Source organism: Sceloporus occidentalis, unplaced genomic scaffold (genome assembly GCF_023333645.1).
Source record: "Sceloporus occidentalis isolate IW3139 unplaced genomic scaffold, rSceOcc1.0.p SCAF_4, whole genome shotgun sequence".
In the NCBI taxonomy this organism is placed as follows: Eukaryota; Metazoa; Chordata; class Lepidosauria; order Squamata; family Phrynosomatidae; genus Sceloporus; species Sceloporus occidentalis.
In genome coordinates this window covers 4,420,294-4,439,796 of record NW_028316984.1, presented here as the reverse complement: position 1 = coordinate 4,439,796, position 19,503 = coordinate 4,420,294, and the positions used below count along the sequence as shown (strand labels likewise).

At 39.4% G+C, this 19,503-nt stretch overlaps 2 protein-coding genes across 5 annotated transcripts in view; one reads left to right on the top strand and one right to left on the bottom strand.

Moving 5' to 3' along the window:
• The window catches only part of LOC149313440 (runt-related transcription factor 2-like), a 301,695-nt gene that overhangs the window by 30,688 nt on the left and 251,504 nt on the right, over positions 1-19,503 (top strand). The window lies entirely within an intron of this gene.
• LOC149313442 (transcription initiation protein SPT3 homolog) overlaps positions 1-19,503 on the bottom strand; it is a 285,233-nt gene that overhangs the window by 262,928 nt on the left and 2,802 nt on the right. For 2 of the 4 annotated variants that reach the window (XM_089519115.1, XM_089519116.1), the window contains exon 2: positions 5,649-5,749. In XM_089519115.1, the coding sequence (XP_089375241.1) occupies positions 5,649-5,749 (101 nt within the window). Of the gene's footprint in view, positions 1-5,648; positions 5,750-16,576; positions 16,595-19,503 lie in introns of those variants that run through there. The other 2 variants (XM_089519117.1, XM_089519119.1) reach the window with 2 other exon arrangements.

The following is a 19,503-nucleotide window of genomic DNA, read 5'->3' as shown; positions in this document are numbered from 1 at the left end:
TTCAGCACCTTCAGTATAAAGGGGGGGGGGGGGGCTGAAAGGCACATGCCCTCATCCACCTGTTCTTTCCATGTGTAGAAGTACTAAATGCCCATGGATATCTGCTGCTCAAATAGGCTTTCACATTCTCTTAATTGACAGTGATGATTCCACATCTGTAAAGGGACATAGGCACCAACCTACCCCCATCACCCACAAATAATAGGATTTATTTATATACTGCCCACTCACTGGGAATCCGAGCAGTTTACAACAGAGGGGATAATAGACTGCATACAGAGCGTTCTGTGGGAATACAGTGTGCCCGTGTTATACGCAGGTGCACCTTACGCATACGCTGGAAGCTGCACCGGAAAAAATGCTGATGCACCCCGGAAGAAGTAATGGGATGTGCGCCCGCGGTGCACCATGGGCATGAGCCCCATTACGTCTAATGGGACTTGAGCGAACATGTTTTCCCTTATGCGGGGGGTCCTCCAGGAGCAGCACCCGGACTTCCCCCCGGCAGTGGCGGTGGCAGCAGAGAGGAAGCCAAGGAGCAGCGCCAGAGGCCTCTTCGGCCTCCTCTCTGCTGCCGCCGCCACCAATGCTACCACCTCCACAGAAGGGCCGGGGGCGGGCTGGAGGCTTCTTGGCCTCCAAAATCCCTACCTGGCCTTTCCCCCAGCCGTCACAGCAAGGAGGACAAGGTGGCGGTGGCAGCGAGGAGGAGGTTCTGCGGCGGCAGCCAGGAGGAGGTATGTAGGGAAGGAACAAGGGAAGGAAGCAGGGAGGGAATTAAGGAGGGAGGGAGGGAGGGACGGAAAGAGTAGGAGGGGAGGGGAGGAGACCGGTGGTGACATGCGTGCAAGCACACCGCCATTGAGGACAACTTCTGGGTTTGCCATGTGTGTATGCTCAAATCTGCACATGGCAAATCTGCATATAAGGAGGCCCACTGTATTTCTCACTTTACATTTTGTGACTTTAGACAAGAATGAAAATTACATTTTATTTTTATTAAGTTCCTGAAAGACTCTAGAACAGTTACTTTAAAGTGGCAACTTCATATAAATCAGAAGCCAAAGGAAATTATTATAATACTTCTGTCTACAGTCTATTTCTGTGACACAATTATTTAAATAAATAAATAAATCTTCTGGAAGACTTCCATTAGTACCAGTGAAGTCAACAGAACAGTTGATGAAAAGTATATCTGAATCAAAGCCTGCTTGTTCAAATAGCTTTTAAAGGAGAAACTTGCAGTAGGACTAAAAAAGTATGAAGACATCTAGATCTTCCATTTATGTAGCCAACAATAACTTCTGCTTTGACAGGAATTGTGTGTATACTGGCTGGCAGTGGAATTCCAAAAGTGCTCAATTGGGACTCCACAATTATATGAAAACAGAGGCTGCCCAGCTACTCTCCCAAAGGATCACCCTGGTTTTCCATGGCTCCCCAGACTCATGCCCTTCCTTTGATTTCTAAACTCATGTAATGTTACGTTACAGTTGCTCCCAGACTGAATAAAATATAGGCATTATTTGATGTACAGAATATATTCTGTTATAGAAAAAAATTATTTGTTTGAAGAAAAATTGATAATAGCCAAAAGAAAGGAAACAGGGGCCTAAATCAAATGAATAATTCCAACCAGAGCAGAGACTTTGAATAAATCGCTGAATAAGTCAACACTTATGTAACTTCCACTAACTGAGTAGTACTGAATTACTACTCTAGCAATAATTCTTGATAATGTTGAGGGCAAAAAGGAAAGAGATGGATAGATTCAATCAGAGATGAATCTGTAGGAAATGAGCAGGGCAACTGAGGACAGGGTAACTTTGAGGTGTCTCATTCATAGGGTCACCACAGGTCGAAGTCAACTCCAAAGCAGTTAACAACAACAACAAATTCTACTTGGGACTAACAAATAAGAATAAAACGTTTAATTTATATCCCGCCTCTTCAAAAAGGATTGAGGCAGTTTACAGCATAAAATGAAATACATAAATAAATGTTCTTAAACTAATTCACATAACGTAATTGATATGGAAGATTCAATGGTATTCCTTACAATGAGCAAATCTGTATGTGTGGAGACCAAGAAATTGAGGATTTAGCTCATATTTTATTCAAGTGTAATCTGTACAACAGGAAAGAGATCAGTATTTGGTCCCTATATCAAAAGAACAATGTTTTGGGATACCCATGTCAGAATCTCTTACTTCATGAGTGGCCAAGATTCAAAAATATCTATTATCACAGCTCAGTTTTTACGTAAAGCTATACAGTTGAGAGTTAGATGTGTGGGGTCAATTGGGGTAAATTGCAGAGGTGATGGAGAATTCTGGTGCGTGATGCTTCATGTTCAATTTTATTACTTTATGTATTATCATCTTAATGCTGTAATACATTCCTTTTTATTCTTTTTGCCCATTTTTGTATCTTGAACCTGTGGTATAGATTTTTATGATCAGTTTTATAACTATTTCTCATTTTTAGGTACTGTACTTCTAATGTACTTATACTGTTTTACATTTATATGACATCCATACAGTACTCTATATACATTTCAGATTCTCTGTTATTACATTTTAGCTCTTTTCTAATTACTATAGAATTTCTATAGGATTTTATAGTGTGTTTTACTTGTTTTAGTGTTATTTTGTGTTATTATGAAATGGCCTAAGGGCTAATTAATAAACATTTCTATCCTTCAGATTAAAATAATCACAACTGGGGCAATGAATTTGCATCTGATTATAAAAATGATCTTGAAATGAAACACATTATTGTGACTTCACATACTGTTTGGAGCCTCACTATAATTTCTGAAAATGAATCAACAGATTTGGATAGCATTAAATGCTGTTTTCCATAGGCATCTTTTGCTGCTTCACATTCCAACATAGAATGGCATGAACGACTACTTCCTTACAAATCCTAGTTGGATTTTTCACATGAATGGATATTTACTAAATACACGGGGAAGGTATTTAGATTATACATTTAACATATTGGGCTTAAAAGTGTTCACTGGAGAATATTACGTGCTTGGTCTTACTGTAAAGTGTTTTGATGCAATATGAAATCATTCATCTTTTAAGATCCGTCATGCAGATGAAGCAGATAAACAGCCAAGTCTGAAATAAACTGTGTGCCTGGATTTCAACATACATATTTAGTTTTTCTTGTCATGGCTGTGTTAAGAATGACTCCACAAGTGCATCACTGCAGGACATATACAGCCACCATACACTCTTCATGTAACAGAAAGTTATCTGTGCTCACCAGGAACTCAGCATGCACGCTAGAACCCTGTTTGAGATCTGGATCAGAGTCAACAGGTGTTATTAACAACGTCAATTTAACTGCTGTCAACTCAGGAAAGGAACCTTAGGAAAGCAATCATAGATCTGGAAGGAACAACAAAAGTCATCTCGTTTAGTTCTCTTACCAGTGCAGGCATCCACAACTACTATGTCCCTGACATATGGCCATCAAATCTCTCCTTAAGTATCTCCAACAAAAGAAACCAACATCCAAGGCTGGGATCAGTCAACTGTTGAACAGCTCTAACCATCAGAAGTTCTTCGCAATGTTTAGTCAGAATTTCTTTCTTATAATTTTAATCTATTGGTTCAGATCTACAAGAAAATGAACTCTTGTCATCTTCCATGTGACAACCCTTTGGATATTTAAAAATACACAACACTATCCACTTCAGGAAAGACAGCAATCAATTTGCTGTACAGTTCATTACTAGAGGCAATAGTTCCAATTCATTATGTTTTTCCTTATAAATCTAAAAAGAAGGAAGCAGGCAGCAAGCAGGACACTCAATGTTTGTATTCTTCTTTTCCTACCAAACAGAAGTCCAAAGTAGCTAACAGCAGCATATCAAAATGTGCATCAGAAACAAGTGTCTCCTAATAGAGGGACAATTAATCAGGCATACAAAGATAAAGCTACCCGGATACAGTCCCTGTAAAGGTAGCTAGATAGGACAGTTATGTTCCATTTATTTATAAAAAGCACCAACTGCACTTAGTTTTGAAACAAACTGGTAACACGCTTCCAGCATAATGTAACTGAATCCTGCCCAGAAGCAATCCTGACTAAATCCATGTAGGTAATTCTGAGCCAGCATGATGTAGTGGTCTGAGTGCTGGACTAGGGCTCCAGGAGACAAGTGTTAAAACTCTGTGTGGCCACGAAGACCCACTGGGTGACCTTGGGCAAGTCAAAGCTTCAGAAGAAGGCAATGGCAAACCCACTCTGAACAAATCTTACTAAAAAACACTGTGCTAGGGTCATCATAAGTCAAAAATAACTTGAAGGCACATAACAATTCTGACATACTTAATCATTTCCTAGAAACAATGAATGGTTAACATTTAATTATTATTATTATTATTATTATTATTATTATTATTATTATTATTATCCCACCTCTCCCTCAGGATTGAGGCAGCTTACAATAGAGATAAAATACAATATAAAATACATCATAAAATACCCATTATTCCCTCCCTCCCAAAACAATACCATAATAATACATTTATTATGTATTAGAACCTGGATCCTATTCCTTAGAGCAAGAAGTACATTTTTGCCTTAAAATTTTTTAAAGGCATGTGATTCTCTTTTAAGAAATGATTATAACAATTCCTGATAGAGCACCTCATTGCTAAAAGAAATGCATGTGACAGCTGGCCTACAGGATTTCTGACTAGAGTAATTTTTTCAAACACATGTCAATCTGTGTTAGTAAAGAGTTAGGGATTATTTTTATTAAAGTTCTGAACAAAATCAACACAAAAATGTATCTAGCCTGTTCTCTTGTGCTGATCTAAGAAAGAAATAAAATCGGTCTTGGGCTGAAAATTTTCTTCTAGCTAAATGAGAAATAATGACCCATGGAGAAAACACTCATTAGGCTGAGTTCTCCCCATTTTCTGTAAACCAATGCATCTTGGACCTATATAAAAACGTTAATTTCCCTGATTAATAGGTACTGTCTCATTGTAGAAGGCAGATAATCAAGCTTTAAGTATGAAATCTCTCAGGATTATGCCATTTTAAAAAGAATCCTGTCATTTAAAAAGAAAATCTAGATATTCTGAGATGAACCAAGAAAGCTTTCTAGTTTCATCACAAAGTAGAAACTGGATTCCTATATCATTCCTATATCCTATGTCTCTGTAACGATTATTATCATGATAAAGAGAAAAAAGAATAAGCCTGAAATCATCTACAAACGTGAAGTCCATCACAAAAAGCATTATTCAATTACTGCATATAATTTTGTATAATGACAAGGAGGTAACTGGTAAATGCCTATATGTTCAAAGGAAAGTAGATAGATTTACAAAGTAGAATTAAATCTTTCTGATACTGGGAACCAGTATCGGAAGGTCAAGCATTCAAATTCAGACCAAACCCAAATGTAAAATATGTTTAGCACAATGCTTATTTCCTTATTGATGTTTCCTCTAACTACATATATTTACAAGTTCAACAGGCAGAGTCCCTACTAAGTTGTTCTAATTCTCTGAAAACTATTTCTAAAGTTTTCAAAATAAATTGTATAAATTTGTCATTCCTACACTTATCTGTAGTCATGTCAATCGAGAATATTAAGGTAAGTATAGTATACTTACATCATAGTTTGCAATTCAGGAGTAAAGTTAGTTGATTTTGCAGGCCCTCTTCCACTGCTTGATGGAACAGTTGACATTGGGCTAGCTCCAGTATTGTTCATCTGAGCAAACAAAGTAGAAAAGTAGAAAAATCAACACAAAAAAACCCTCCAAAATATCACAAAAATACTTTAAAATTAGTTATGTTTCATTCTGAAGTTCAAAATATATGTCATGAGGGAAAATGATTATGATGTTGTTGTATGCCTTCAAGTCATTTTTTGCTTATGGCAACTCTAAGGAGAAGCTATCATGGAATTTTCTTGGCAAGATTTGTTCAGAGGAGGTTTGCCATTACCTTCCCCTAAGGCTGAAAAAGTGTGACTATTCTCTTCTCTTTATTGGGCAAATAACCAGCAAAGAAATTTGTAAGAGCAATTCATAACAGGAATGAAAGTAGACTTTTGACATAATTAAGATTCTGTATTTTGCTGCATATTCTGAAGTTAGTACTAGAGAAAATACACCAGGTATCCTTGAAGAATTACTATAAAAAGAACTATCTTTTGAGAAAATACCTGTACAGTGGATCCTTGTTATACGCTGGGGTTTGGTTCCAAGATCCCCCATGTATAACAAAATCCATGTATGCTCAAGTCCCATTAAGTATAATGACATAGCAAAATGGTGTCCCTAATAAAAAATGGAACATCAAGGTAAATTTATACTTTTTTGGAACATTTTCAAACCGTGTATGCTTAAATCCGTGTATAAAAAATCCGTGTATAAGAAGGGCTGACTGTATTACAAAAGTCTGAATGGCTTGAGATCACATTCTCTGAGTAACGCTTGCTCATAGAACATCTCTCCATACATATGCCACTGTTTGACTCTACCATCAGAAGTAAAACAAGGGCAAAAAGAAAGTATATTTTCACTGTGGGGCTTCAGGGAGGCGTAACTGGCACTGTTATTTTTCAAGTGCCAGGTTAAGGCCTTACAAAATCAAGAGCTGGAAGAGACCCCAAGGGCCATCCAATCCAACTCCCTGCCATACAGGAATATACAATTGAAGCATTCCTGACAGATGGCCATCCAGCCTCTGGTTAAAAACCTCCAAAGGAGAACACCATGAGGCAGCGTATTCTACTGCCTTTTTGATTAACCACAATTTCGGATTTTGCTCAGCTGATTTTAAATCTCAGTATCTTGAAATCTACAGCCTGTCATTTTCTTCAGTTTACACTTAAGTAATCCTGTGAGTTTAAGTCTCCGATCGCAGCACAATGAGACCAAAAGGAACCTGTACTGATTTGAACCTGTTTTATAATGCCTCATTCCACCCAGCAGCATTACAAACAGCCACCAATGATGCTGAGACTGTATACACTGTACTAGTTGCCACACAGCAAGTCAAATGGAGCCACACATACTTTGGTTGTGACACCTTAGCACAGTTGTAACACAGGAAGGTGCATGCTTTCAAGAAATCATTTGCTTTGACACATTTTTTTCTAAAGTTTTAGTGGGAAAGGGTTTCCATGTGTCTGATGCTTGTTGTTCCTCACTACCTTCTTCACATCTAACATCTGCCATTTCGTCTCTAAATGTTGTTTGGGCTTAGAGCAGAAAATTGGTAAATGTATATTCTGGTATTCACCCCAGTGAATATTCCATCTGTTGTTAAAATCAACTTGATAAAATTACCAGCTTGGTAGATAAAAGGAATGGTGTGGTTATAGTACAGTGATGGCGAACCTATGGCACGTGTGCCAGAGGTGGCACTCAGAGCCCACTCTGTGGCACATGTGCTGTCGCCTCAGCACAGAGTTGCTAGAGTTTGTTACTAGAAAGCCAGAGGGACATGGCACTTTGCAATAAATAAGTGGGTTTTGGGTTGCAGTTTGGGCACTCAGCCTCAAAAAGGTTCACCATCACTGTTATAGTATATCTTGATTTCAGTAATGCTTTTGATAAGGTTCCCCATGACATTCTTCCAAGCTTGTAAAATGTGGGCTAGGCAAGGTAACTGTTACAAGGATTTGTAATTGGTTGACTGGCCGAAGCCAAAGGGTGCTCAACAATGGCTCCTTTTCATCCTGGAGAAGTGACCAGTGGGGTCCCACAGGGCTCTGTCCTGAGGCCAGTGTTATTCAACATCTTTATCAATGACTTGGATGACAGAATCGGAGGCATACTTATCAAATTTGCAGATGACACCAAATTAGGGGGAGTAGCTAATGCCCCAGAGGACAGGATCAAGATTCAAAATGACTTGAATAGACTAGAAAGCTGGGCCAAAGCTAACAAAATGAAATTCAACACAGAGAAATGTAAGGTACTGCACTTAGGGTGGAAAAACGAAATGCACAGATATAGGATGGGGGACACCTGGCTGAAAGAGACTACGTGTGAAAGGGATCTGGGAGTCCAAGTAGACCACAAATAAGTCAACGGTGTGATGCGGCAGCCAAAAAGGCCAATGCAATTTTAGGTTGCATCAATAAAAGTATAGTGTCTAGATCAAGAGAAGTAATAGTGCTACTCTATTCTGCTTTGGTCAGGCCCCACCTGGTATACTGTGTCCAGTTCTGGGCTCCACAATTCAAAAAGGACATTGAGAAACTAGAGCATGTCCAAACGAGGGCAATTAAAATGGTGAAGGGTCTGGAAACCATGTCCTATGAGGAACGACTTAGGGAGGTGGAGATGTTTAGCCTGGAGAAAAGAAGGTTAAGAGGTGATATGATAGCCCTGTTTAAATATTTGAAGGGGTGTCACACTGAGGAGGGAGCAAGCTTGTTTTCTGCTGCTCCAGAGAACAGGACCAGGAACAATGGATCCAAGCTGCAGGAAAAGAGATGCTACCTCAACATTAGGAGGAACTTCCTGACAGTAAGGGCTGTTCGACAGTGGAACACATTCCTTCCTCGGAGTGTAGTGGAGTTTCCTTCCTTGGAGGTCTTAAAGCAGATTCTGGATGGCCATCTGTTGGGGATGCTTTGATTGAGAGTTCCTGCATGGTGGGGGTTGGACTGAATGGCCCTTGGGGTCTCTTCCAACTCTACGATTCTATGATTCTATGACTAGAAGGCTGGATGCGGCAAAAAAAAAACCTTAGAAATTAAGAAGTAGGATAGCATTTTGATGAACACAACAACTCATCAGACCACCCTGTACAATTTAAAATAATTACTTCCCCAGCAAAGATTTGTTAGATGGTTTAGATAATTAACTTCTTTACACATCAAAGTCACATCACATGCATGTCCTATTTCCTTTCTTCCGGACATTAAATAACTCCGCCAAAAGCAGAAGCACTCAAATCAGTTTTCTCCAATAAATCCAACTAACATGAAACTCAAAACCTACTGTAATATCCAGTGGGTCAATGTACTGCAGTTGTTCTTGCTTTGAATTTAAATGCAGCTGCATGCCATATTCTTCCAAAATGAATTCAGATGTTCAGAAGGGATTGTAGATTATTTCAGCATGCTTTAGTTTACACATGAACTCACATAAGAAGATGGTAGTATTTGATTAACACTATTTAAAACTAGTAATTATGAGCTTCTAACTAAATCTACATGATATTTGCCAAATTCTTTTCTTCTGAAGAAAATCTGCTGTTCATAAAGATAATTTAAAAGTAAAGAGAAAACATCTCATTTTTTTAAAAAGGTTTTATTTGCAGTCATCTATATGAAAGGAATCACATCTTCAGCAATTTAATATATGCCAATTGGCACACTAGTTTCAGCTCTAGCTCAAATCAAGGATACAAGCAGAATTTTTTTAAAAGATCTTTCAATCATGAAGGGGCTAGAACTGAATCTTCTTTAATTTTACTTGAGGAAAATTCTTCCAAAAAGTTACTTTGTAACAGCGCTGAATGAGTAGTCATCCCGTGGAGACAAAATGTATGGACTGCCAGCACTCCTTTTCTGTGGCATGTTATTTAAAGCAAATAACATGAAAGTATTAGTGTTTGAAATGGAAAAAAATTTTATACATAAATTCTGAAGTATTCACAGTTTGTGAATAGGTAGAGGATATAATCAACTTCCATGAACTCTCATCAATTAACATGGAAGCAATGTATAACAAAACACACACAGTGACAATATAATTGATCCAAGGAAAAAACATTGTTTCAGTCCATCTTGATTTCTTAATACATTCTTCCTATTCAGCACTTACCCCTTTCTAACAACCAAAAAGAGTGTGTCGTGTCTCTAAATCACATTTACAATCCCATTTATGCTAAAGGTAAGGAGCAAGGCTGGCAAAAAATGTCATCTACATTTTGCTATTGAATCTCTTTGGTCCCCAATCAAGACAAAGGTTTTTAAATCTTTTTCTTTGTTTCTCTTCTGAAGACAGAGGTAGAAACATTTAGTAAGCAGATAAGGTCCGAAATAGATGGGCCCAAAAGTGCAGCTTCTGGCTGCTTCAGAGGCATGGCGTGCAGATGATGCATGCCCCTGATGTGGCCAGAAGCTGCTCTAAGGCCACTGGCCAAAGGAAAAGCTGCCTCTTGCCTTTTAAGAGCAGGCCATCCAATTGCTACAATCCCTAGTCACTTGGGAGACGCTCAGGACTGCAGTAGCCAAAGGCCACTCCAAGCTGGCAATCTGCTTCACCAAGTTATTCTCAAGGATGGAGCTTTTACCAAGGACGGAGTTTAGCAAGTCTAAGTACAGATACAGAAACCCTGCTGAAAGTCTGGGCTGGAGGCATCTGGTTTTCCTGCAGTGGAACACCGCAGCCAAATTTCATGGTGCCCCTCCACCCCAAAAAGAACCCAGAAAACCCAGGTTCTTTTTGGGAGGCCACGCACACTTGTGACGTAAGCAATGTGCAGCAGTGTCTATATGCTGTGCGTCGCTTACATCACGATGACAGCCCCTGTATGGATGGGAGGCTGCCATGATGCCGGCACCCACACGTCCTACGGTTCCAGAGCGTGCAGTTGCTGTGCGCTCTGGAACCCTAGAATTGGCCAGAGAATGGTGTTTCCTGCCCATCTGTCCTGGGCCATAATCTAGTATTTCTAAAAGTCTTGTCTGGTACAGACTGCTAACTTAGATGAAATGGTGTTTTCTTCCAAGATACATACTGCATATACTCATGTATAAGTCTAGCAATTTCAGTAAAAAAATTGACCCCAAAAATGGGGTCGATTTTTCCATGGATCAATTCATGTACTGCACTTTAATTCTTGTCGAAAAAAAGGAATCATTGTTTTCTCAGAGGAGTGGCAAAAGGCAAGAGTTAGTCCATTCTGGGAGTTCCTAAAAGCGGCACTAATTCCCTCTATTCTCTCTGCTGTGGTGCTGCTTCTGACTTTTTTGAATGCCTGGGCAGGAAAATGGCAATGGTGGCAGCTCTTTTGACACTTCCCCTCAAAGAAGCACTGAGAGGAATCAGGCTCTGGAGAATCTGAATAAGACACATGTGTATGTTTGTCAGCTTTTCTGGTTTAAAATCAGGCAAAGTTATCACATTAAAGTTAAAGGCTATAATCACTGCTAACATAATTGCCATTTTCTTTACTTTGCTTTTCATCCTTTTTGACATATGTGCATTTTCTTAGCCCTCTCTGTGCCTGGTAGCCTCACCACCACCACCAAATTGCACAGCCACTGTTTATCATAGTTCCATCCTCATCCTTTAGGATAAACACAAGCAGTTATGACTGCCAGAATTTTATAAGTTTCTTGGCATCGTTTTCCTTTGCTTTGTCTTTACATCCTTTGTTACGTGCACCTAAGTTTTAACTTCAACTTATCCACTGGTCATACCAAAATCCATAAATCTGGCCCCAAAACCCACCTTCTTCAACTTGCACATGAGGTTGACATATAATCAAGTATATATGATATACTGTGGCCAATTATATACAGCAGTAGTGAGGAAATACAATATCATTTTGAGCAATTTCAGCTTTTACCACTACAAACAACTGGTTCAATTCCACTGATGAGACACTTCTCACATTGCAGAGTGCTTTAAAGCAAGTCATCAACATGCACAATGGTATTTTCAGAGAGAGAATTCTAATATTCAAAGTTGCTCAATAATAAAGAAACTACAGCTGCTCCTTCTTGCTAGACAGCCAGCAACCTAATTCCAAACACCCTTCACACATTTCACTATCTCACAACAGAAGCTGCAGACACTGCCCATAGTACTGCTTATGCAGTCCGTTAAGTTACATAGACTTATTTAGACAAATACCTAAATACCCTAAATATGCCAGATCTTGTCTGATCCTGGAAGCTAAGCAGAATCAGCCCTGGTTAGTACTTGGAAGGGAGATTGTCAGCAAATACCATGTGATGTAGGCTGTATTTCAAAGCAATGAACTGGCAAAAGCACTTCTGAGTATTTCTTGCTTAAGAAAACCTTATGAAATTCATGAGGTCGCCATAAGTCAACAGGTGACTTGGAAACACATACACACACATGTAAGTTAAACATCCTTTGTCCTCAAGATGTGTTTTGGCAGGAGATATTCCTTTACCAGAAAATGCTTAGGTGCTCTTACAAGGAACAACTCCTATGAGGTTGCCAACAACCTTGCCAGTAAGAAATCGCCATTTTCAGTATTCCTTCCTTCCAAACAGAGTTTATTTTAATGAGAGAGCAGAAGTAATCTTTCTTGTGAAATATCTCTTAAAAACCAAAATGTCAAAATTCTTGGAAAACAATGTATCCTATCTAGCAAGAAATCTAATCCAGTTTATGCTGGAAAGTATGCAATATGAAATGGACTACTTTTGCATGAAAATTAGTCTGTGTGTGGCATTAAAAAGCACCCTAGTAAATTAATTAACCCAAATCACCAAACCTTTTCTGAATTCCAGATGTCAGCTTTTCAAACTTGTTTGCAGAAGTTTTATAAAGAAGGAACAGCAGCAGCTATATATGTTTATATGTGTGTGGTCTACCTTTTACGCTCACCCTCAGGCAATTTCTAATAAAGTTGGGGTTATGCATACTTATGACTGGAAATGAAGTTTGTCTCAAACTTTCTTGATTCTATTCATATGGACCAAGGCAAGTGGCAATGAGAAGCCCCCGTTGTTAGCAACATGCTTACTATATTGGCCGGTTTGTTTCTATTTAAGGCTTCTTTAAATAGCAAACTGCACAATTTTATTTTGGTGCAAAAAAGACTGAGCACTAAGTTCAATCAACAGTACTCAATGCAGCTATCTCTCCTCACAACTACTGTCATTCACATTCTGTGAAATGGTAAAGTATATGGTTCACACTTGTGACAAGGGTATAAGAAAGCCTCAGTAATGGTACCATTCCTGAAAATATTTTTTAAAATTTACAAGTAGTTTTAAAGTATAGTTAGAAGCCACTCTCAGAGGATAACACAGCAAAATTACCCATTTTTGTTGGGCAATTCAAGTTTCCTAAAGCTTCAGCTTTGTTTAGGAAGCAAAACATTTAAATATCAAAATATCAAAGCTAAGCCTGTTAGAATGTAGCTTTAAATCTGCAGAGTAACAGAAAGGTGTCTTTATCTAACCATGGCCTGATACAGACAGGCCAAAATAAAGCTGCTTTGGAGGTATGGTGTTTCAATGATGCATGTGTCCTAAGAGTCCAGAAGCCGCACCAAAGCCACGCTCCAGTCCTAAGGACTACAGTGCAGCTTTGGTGCAGCTTACAGATTCTTAGGACACATACATCATTGAAACACCATACCTCCAAAGTGACCGGAAGCACCTTTATTTTGACCTGTCTGTATAGGGCCCATGCTTCTCTGAAAACCCCAACTGTCTCAAAATAAAACAAGTAGCTTGCAGTTCAACACAGGTTTACTAAAAGCTTGAAATCTACATAGGCATGAGGAGGTTACATCCTAACTACACTAATGACTACTTCAGGTAAAAGAAGAAACCTTTAATCTCACCATCTCTTTGGAGAAGAATGTGGAAAGAGGGAGATGGAGACCAACAGAAAGAGAGGATTCGCTTTGTCTTGGATATTAACTTCCTAAAAGGAAGTGGCCTGAATCACATAGTTTGCTTACTGAAATAGAAAAAATATTTATTATCATAGTTTAAATGAGGGGATACACAGTTTTATACGGTCTAAATAGCAAAGAGGGAAGAGAAGAATGCTGAAATATCCAACAATTTTATCTCAATATCTGAATCGTTAACAATGGGATATCCAAAAACCTGCTATACAACTAGGTGGGCATGCTACCAGATGCTGCATCTGGTAGCAATGAGAGGAGGAAGCACTGCACCAGTTATTAAGCCTTTTAAACACACACATTTCTGAAGTCCCTTTGCTAATGCTGCATCTCTCTGACGGCAGTATGGTTAGGTTTCCATCTACAGTCAGCCTTCAACTTCCATGGGGGTGAGGGGTACAGGATCCCTATGAAAGGGGGGGAAACGCAAATATAGGCCTGTTATTTTTTTTACCTGAAAAAGCACTTCTCTAGGCATCTGTAGGTCCTCTAGCATGATTCTATGGTCAACTTCCAGCAGAAGGTGCCCACAGAATCACACGGGAAGACCTACAAATGCCTAGAGAGAACATATTTTTCATCATGTACAGGGCAGCAGCAGAGGCAGGGCAAATACAGTAATATATGCATAACAAAATCCACAAATGCATAACTCATAAATGTGGAGGGATGACTGTTCTCTGGCTCTCTGAACAATTCTTGCCAAAATAATCCCGCGATAGGTTCACTTTAGGGGCACCATAAGTCAGGCCTGTTACAGACTGCCAAAATAAAGCTGCTTCGGGTCTCTTTGGAGGTATGCTGTTTAAATGATGCATGCACCCTAAGAATCTGGAAGCTGGACCAAAGCTGCACTCTGGTGCTTAGGACTGGATCGTGGCTTTGGCACGACCTCCGGACTCTTAGGACCCATGCATCATTTAAATTGCATACCTCCAAAGAGACCCGAAACAGCTTTATTTTGGCAGCCTGTAACAGGCCTCAGAAACAACTTGAAAGCACACAGCAATAGCAACAACAACAAGGCACACACAACAACAAGGGGCAGCCAGTGCGGAATAAAACTCCACACTTGCAGAGCTTATATTCAACCTGATGCCACAATACTGCCCCTAATAAACAGAGACACTACAGAAATTAGTACTTTTGATGGTGAATGTTTTACCTCTTTCCTTTCAAACAATCCAGAGAAAAACAGTCTTCTGTATAAAATCACCTAAAAGCACTTCCAGCACTGTTTCTTATAATCTTATATTATTATTTTCACTGATTCAGAGAGTAGTAGAGTCTCCTTCCTTGGAGGTTGGATGGCCATCTGTTGGGTATGCTTTGATTGAGAGTTCCTGCATAGCAGAAGAGGATTGGACAGGATGGCCCTAGCAGTCTTTTCCAACTCTATGATTTTGAGATTCTGTGACTACTCTTTAAAGATTGCAGACATCAGGAAACGACAGTTTTCTCCTACTCATACTGCATTACATGAAAATAAAAAATGGTATTTTATATAGGAGCCAATCCTAAATTTGGGGTGAATTATGGTTTGAATTTATCCTAGAATAAAGATTTCTGAAGTTTCCACCCAAAATGTCATGAGGAAGACTCATGTAGGAGACCTTCATTTTTGCCTTATTCTGTAGCCTCCACCACACTCTTCCAGCTTTCCAAAGCAGATTTTGGAATACCAGAGTAAAGAGATATCCATTCCACGCACAACAAAATGGTAATGTTTGCTTTCACAAAACAAGTTACAGTTAACCTCAGATGGAGAAGGGAGGAATTATGGCTTTCTTTCTGAAAGTGCTGAAAATGGATAGTGAAAATCTATCATTTAAATGCATCAAATAAATCAAATTATACTGCTTATGGCATTTGAGCCTAAAAACATTTGGATACTTAAATTAGGTGTTACAATAGTTCCAAACATATTTGACCCACTGAATCAATGATAACACTACACTCCAACTATTATGCAAGTTCCATCGTTTCAGTGACTCTACTATAGCCCTTTACAAAGATAATTACATTTTCTGTACAGTACTTATTATCAGCCATTCAACATATTTCTAAAAACAATCACACTCTCAATCAAATTCTCATGTCAAGCCATTCAAATGTCAGGTATCTGAGCATTATTTTAAAATATTTGGCTACATGTTCTGTATCTCACCAAAGGTCTAACCCTGAAAAAATATACAGTATAGTCCAGTGATGGTGAACCTTTTAGAGTCCGAGTGCCCAAACTGCAACCCAAAACCCACTTATTTATTGCAAAGTGCCATGTCCCTCTGGCTTTCTAGTGACAAACTCTGGCAAACTCTGTGCTGGGGCAATGGCACATGTGCCCACAGAGAGGGCTCTGAGTGCTACTTCTGGCACGCGTGCCATAGGTCCGCCACCACTGGCATAGTCTTTAGACAGTGATTCTGTGAAACATAGCATCCCTTCAAAATTATCAACTGAAGTAGATTGATGCTAAAATTCAGGAAAACAAAGCACAAGTGGAAGCACAGGTCTGGCTGGTTTTCTCCCCTACCCCAACTTAGACATTACATTTCTCAAAAGCTACCCAACATTCCACCCAATTAATTTCTGAGGGATTATCACACTTCTTGGGTTTGTCTTTATGCCTTAATCTGCCCCTTGGGGTGACTGGGAATGCCGTGTCTAACATGTCTTATTGCTTAAGAAGATCATGCAGAAATGCCATTAGCCTTGCACTCTTCTTAAGAATACAATGCAAATATAATTGCTAAAACACATGCATGTTCACTAAATTGCACGTTGCTGCAGGATGGCAAGTCATTAGTTGACTAATCACATTTCAGACACATCCTCTGCGTTTTAATAAGACCACAGAAGTCATCATTTGAACTTTGACACTGATCTTAAACAAAGTTCAACAAATCTTTAAAACCATGAAACAACAACAAAACAAAATGCAACTCACAGTGGCTTCCAAATAAAAAGCTGGCCAAAACTCCAGAGAGAAAAAATGAGCACATGGACTGCACCCATGGCTGAAAAACAGAAAGGTTAAAAAGAAACATGCAATAAAATCTAAGGTGAGATGAAAAGGAGGCAGAAACACTTATAAAAATGTCATCTATTATGACTTCTAACATTAAAATCTACAAAGGAAGACAATGCTAAAAACAGGGAGCAAGTGAACCTTGTAACTTTATGGGGGGATTTCAAACACGGTATTCCATAAAACACCTCATCAACTCCATTCATTGCCCATTTCCATTAAATGCAAGCTGTAAACCACCAAGTTAGTTCAGTCCTGGAAACTTTCTGATATCAAATTCCCTTAACAATGCACCTGTAATCTTCAACATTTCGCTTTAACACATTCTCAAATACTGCCTTCTGGAATGCATAATGCTTACAATTATGCAGTGTGATTTTGTTGTTGTTATAAATCATGTTTAAGTAGTCTGTGCAGTACTAAAATATACAAATTGATGAAGTTCAAGGAGGAGGGGAGGAGTGAAGGGAAGCGGAATCGCATTCCATGTGGAAATGAGATAACACACTACGCCTTCAGTGGACACAACCTTTCAATTGCCTATGTGAGACCACAAACATTTATGATACTCTGCTGTTAGCATCTACCATTTCATGTAAAAATAACACTGGTTCACAACCATGAAGCACACTTAAACCGATCAGTTTCTTCCCAAAATTTCCCATTCTCTGCCACATCCCTAATGCTTCACCTTTACACATAAGCTGATACAACAAGCCCAAAGCCATCCTCAAAGACCAAGGTTGCATTGGCATTTGAAAACATTTTTATGACCCACATCTAAAGTGATGTTTCTTCTTTACAATGGACACATGACACTACAAGCACCTTTCAGTATCTCTCACTACCATCTGTGTGTGGACCCATGTCAACATTTTATTTAAGCGATTAATGTTTTGTATGCATTCTAGGAAAAAATGTGAGTTAGATATAGTTAAAACAAATAGGGGAAATCTGAGAAGGAAAACAAGAAATTTGATTAAGACAAAATATATTTTGGAAACTGAAGGTTGTAATTCTGAATCACAGATACTAGGGCATGGATAAATTATATGTAGAAACAATTTAGTATTTAATTCACTGGACCATAAATCAAAAACACATCTAATATTTCGTAACTGGAAAGCTAACCACCCTAACTCTCCCTATATCTTTCAATTTCGGCATAACTCTTGCAAAATAATAGCAGAAGCCAAGAGTGACTACTTGGAAACTAAATATTATGAACAGTTAATTACAGTGAAGATACATACACTTACTCTACCTCTACAATGGAAACTAGGGAGATTATTGCACATCTGAAAAAAGTGTTTAATTCAAGCTTCATTCGGGCTGTACCAGGGTGCTATCGCATGCCTTTTCTCTCCAAAACCACCATCCGGGTACAACATGGCTCCAATGCTGGTCCCTGAATTCACGGCCATTTTTCAAAGTTGGAAAGCTCCCAACTTTGAAAAATGGTGCCGAAACAAGTTCAGGGACCAGCATTGGAGCTGGGATGTATCTGGATGCTGCTTCTGGGGAGAAAAGCCATGCAACTATACCAGGGTACAGCCCAAATGAAGCTTGAATTTGGCAGTGGTAAGACGCTTTTTTCAGCGGTGCGATAACTGCCTAGATAAACCTATTTAATAAGTTCAAATACAACGCTATATAGTAGTGTGACTGCTTTGTAACAAGTCACATTTGAGGTATTAATCAGTTAAGAAGACAGTGACAGAACACTGGAGAATGACATGGCTCTTTGCATTTTTGCCCAGGCATAAGCACTGCCACAGCTATCACTGCATGTTACACCCTGAGACCTAGCATCAGGTCACAACGGACATTTTTATTTTATTGTTAGTATTATTAGTATTATTTGTATAAGCAGTCTATTGGCAGTGGATGCATTCAGGCCTGGTGGTTGGAAAAGAAGTTTCCTAAGATTTTGTTTAAAGAACAGATTGTTCCTTTTTTGTTAAGCCTCCCTTCAGTGATAGACAATGTGCAATATTTAACATAGGCGACTCTTAAAGGGGCGAAGGCAGGGAGCAAGCTAAGGGAGGGACTCGTTCAGGAGCCAGAAAGCCCCTTTGGGTTCCATATAGGCTACATTCGCATGGCAGAAATAACCGGGTTTGAGACCGCTTTAACTGCCCTGGCTCATTGCTAGGGAACTGTGGGAAATGTAGTTTAGTGGGAATGTTTAGCCTGGAGAAGAGAAAGTTAAGAGGCGATATGTTAGCCCTGTTTAAATATTTGAAGGGATGTCATATTGAGGAGGGAGCAAGCTTGTTTTCTGATGCTCCAGAGACTAGGACCCGGAGCAATGGATGCAAGCTGCAGGAAAAGAGATTCCACCTCAACATTAGGAGGAACTTCCTGACAATAAGGGCTGTTCGACAGTGGAACAAACTCCCTCGGAATGGAGTGGAGTCTCTTTCCTTGGAGGTCTTTAAACAGAGGCTGGATGGCCATCTGTTGGGGATGCTTTGATTGAGACTTCCTGCATGGCAGAATGGGGTTGGACTGGATGATTCTATGAGACATTGGGCCTTCTCTGCCAGAGCCACAAAAAACTGCAATCCCCAGGATTTCCTAGCACTGAGACAAGGCAGTTAAAGCAGTCTCAACCTGGATTATTTCTCTCTAGGATCCCTGGTGGCGCAGTGGTTAAATGCCTGTACTGCAGCCATTCACTCAAAACCACAAGGTTGCGAGTTCAAGACCAGCAAAAGGGCTCAAGCTCGATCCAGGCTTGCATCCTTCCGAGGAGGTGGCTAAAATGAGTACCCAGACTGTTGGGGGCAAATTAGCTTACAGTTGTAAACCGCTTAGACACTGCTTAGGCGGTATGAAGCAGT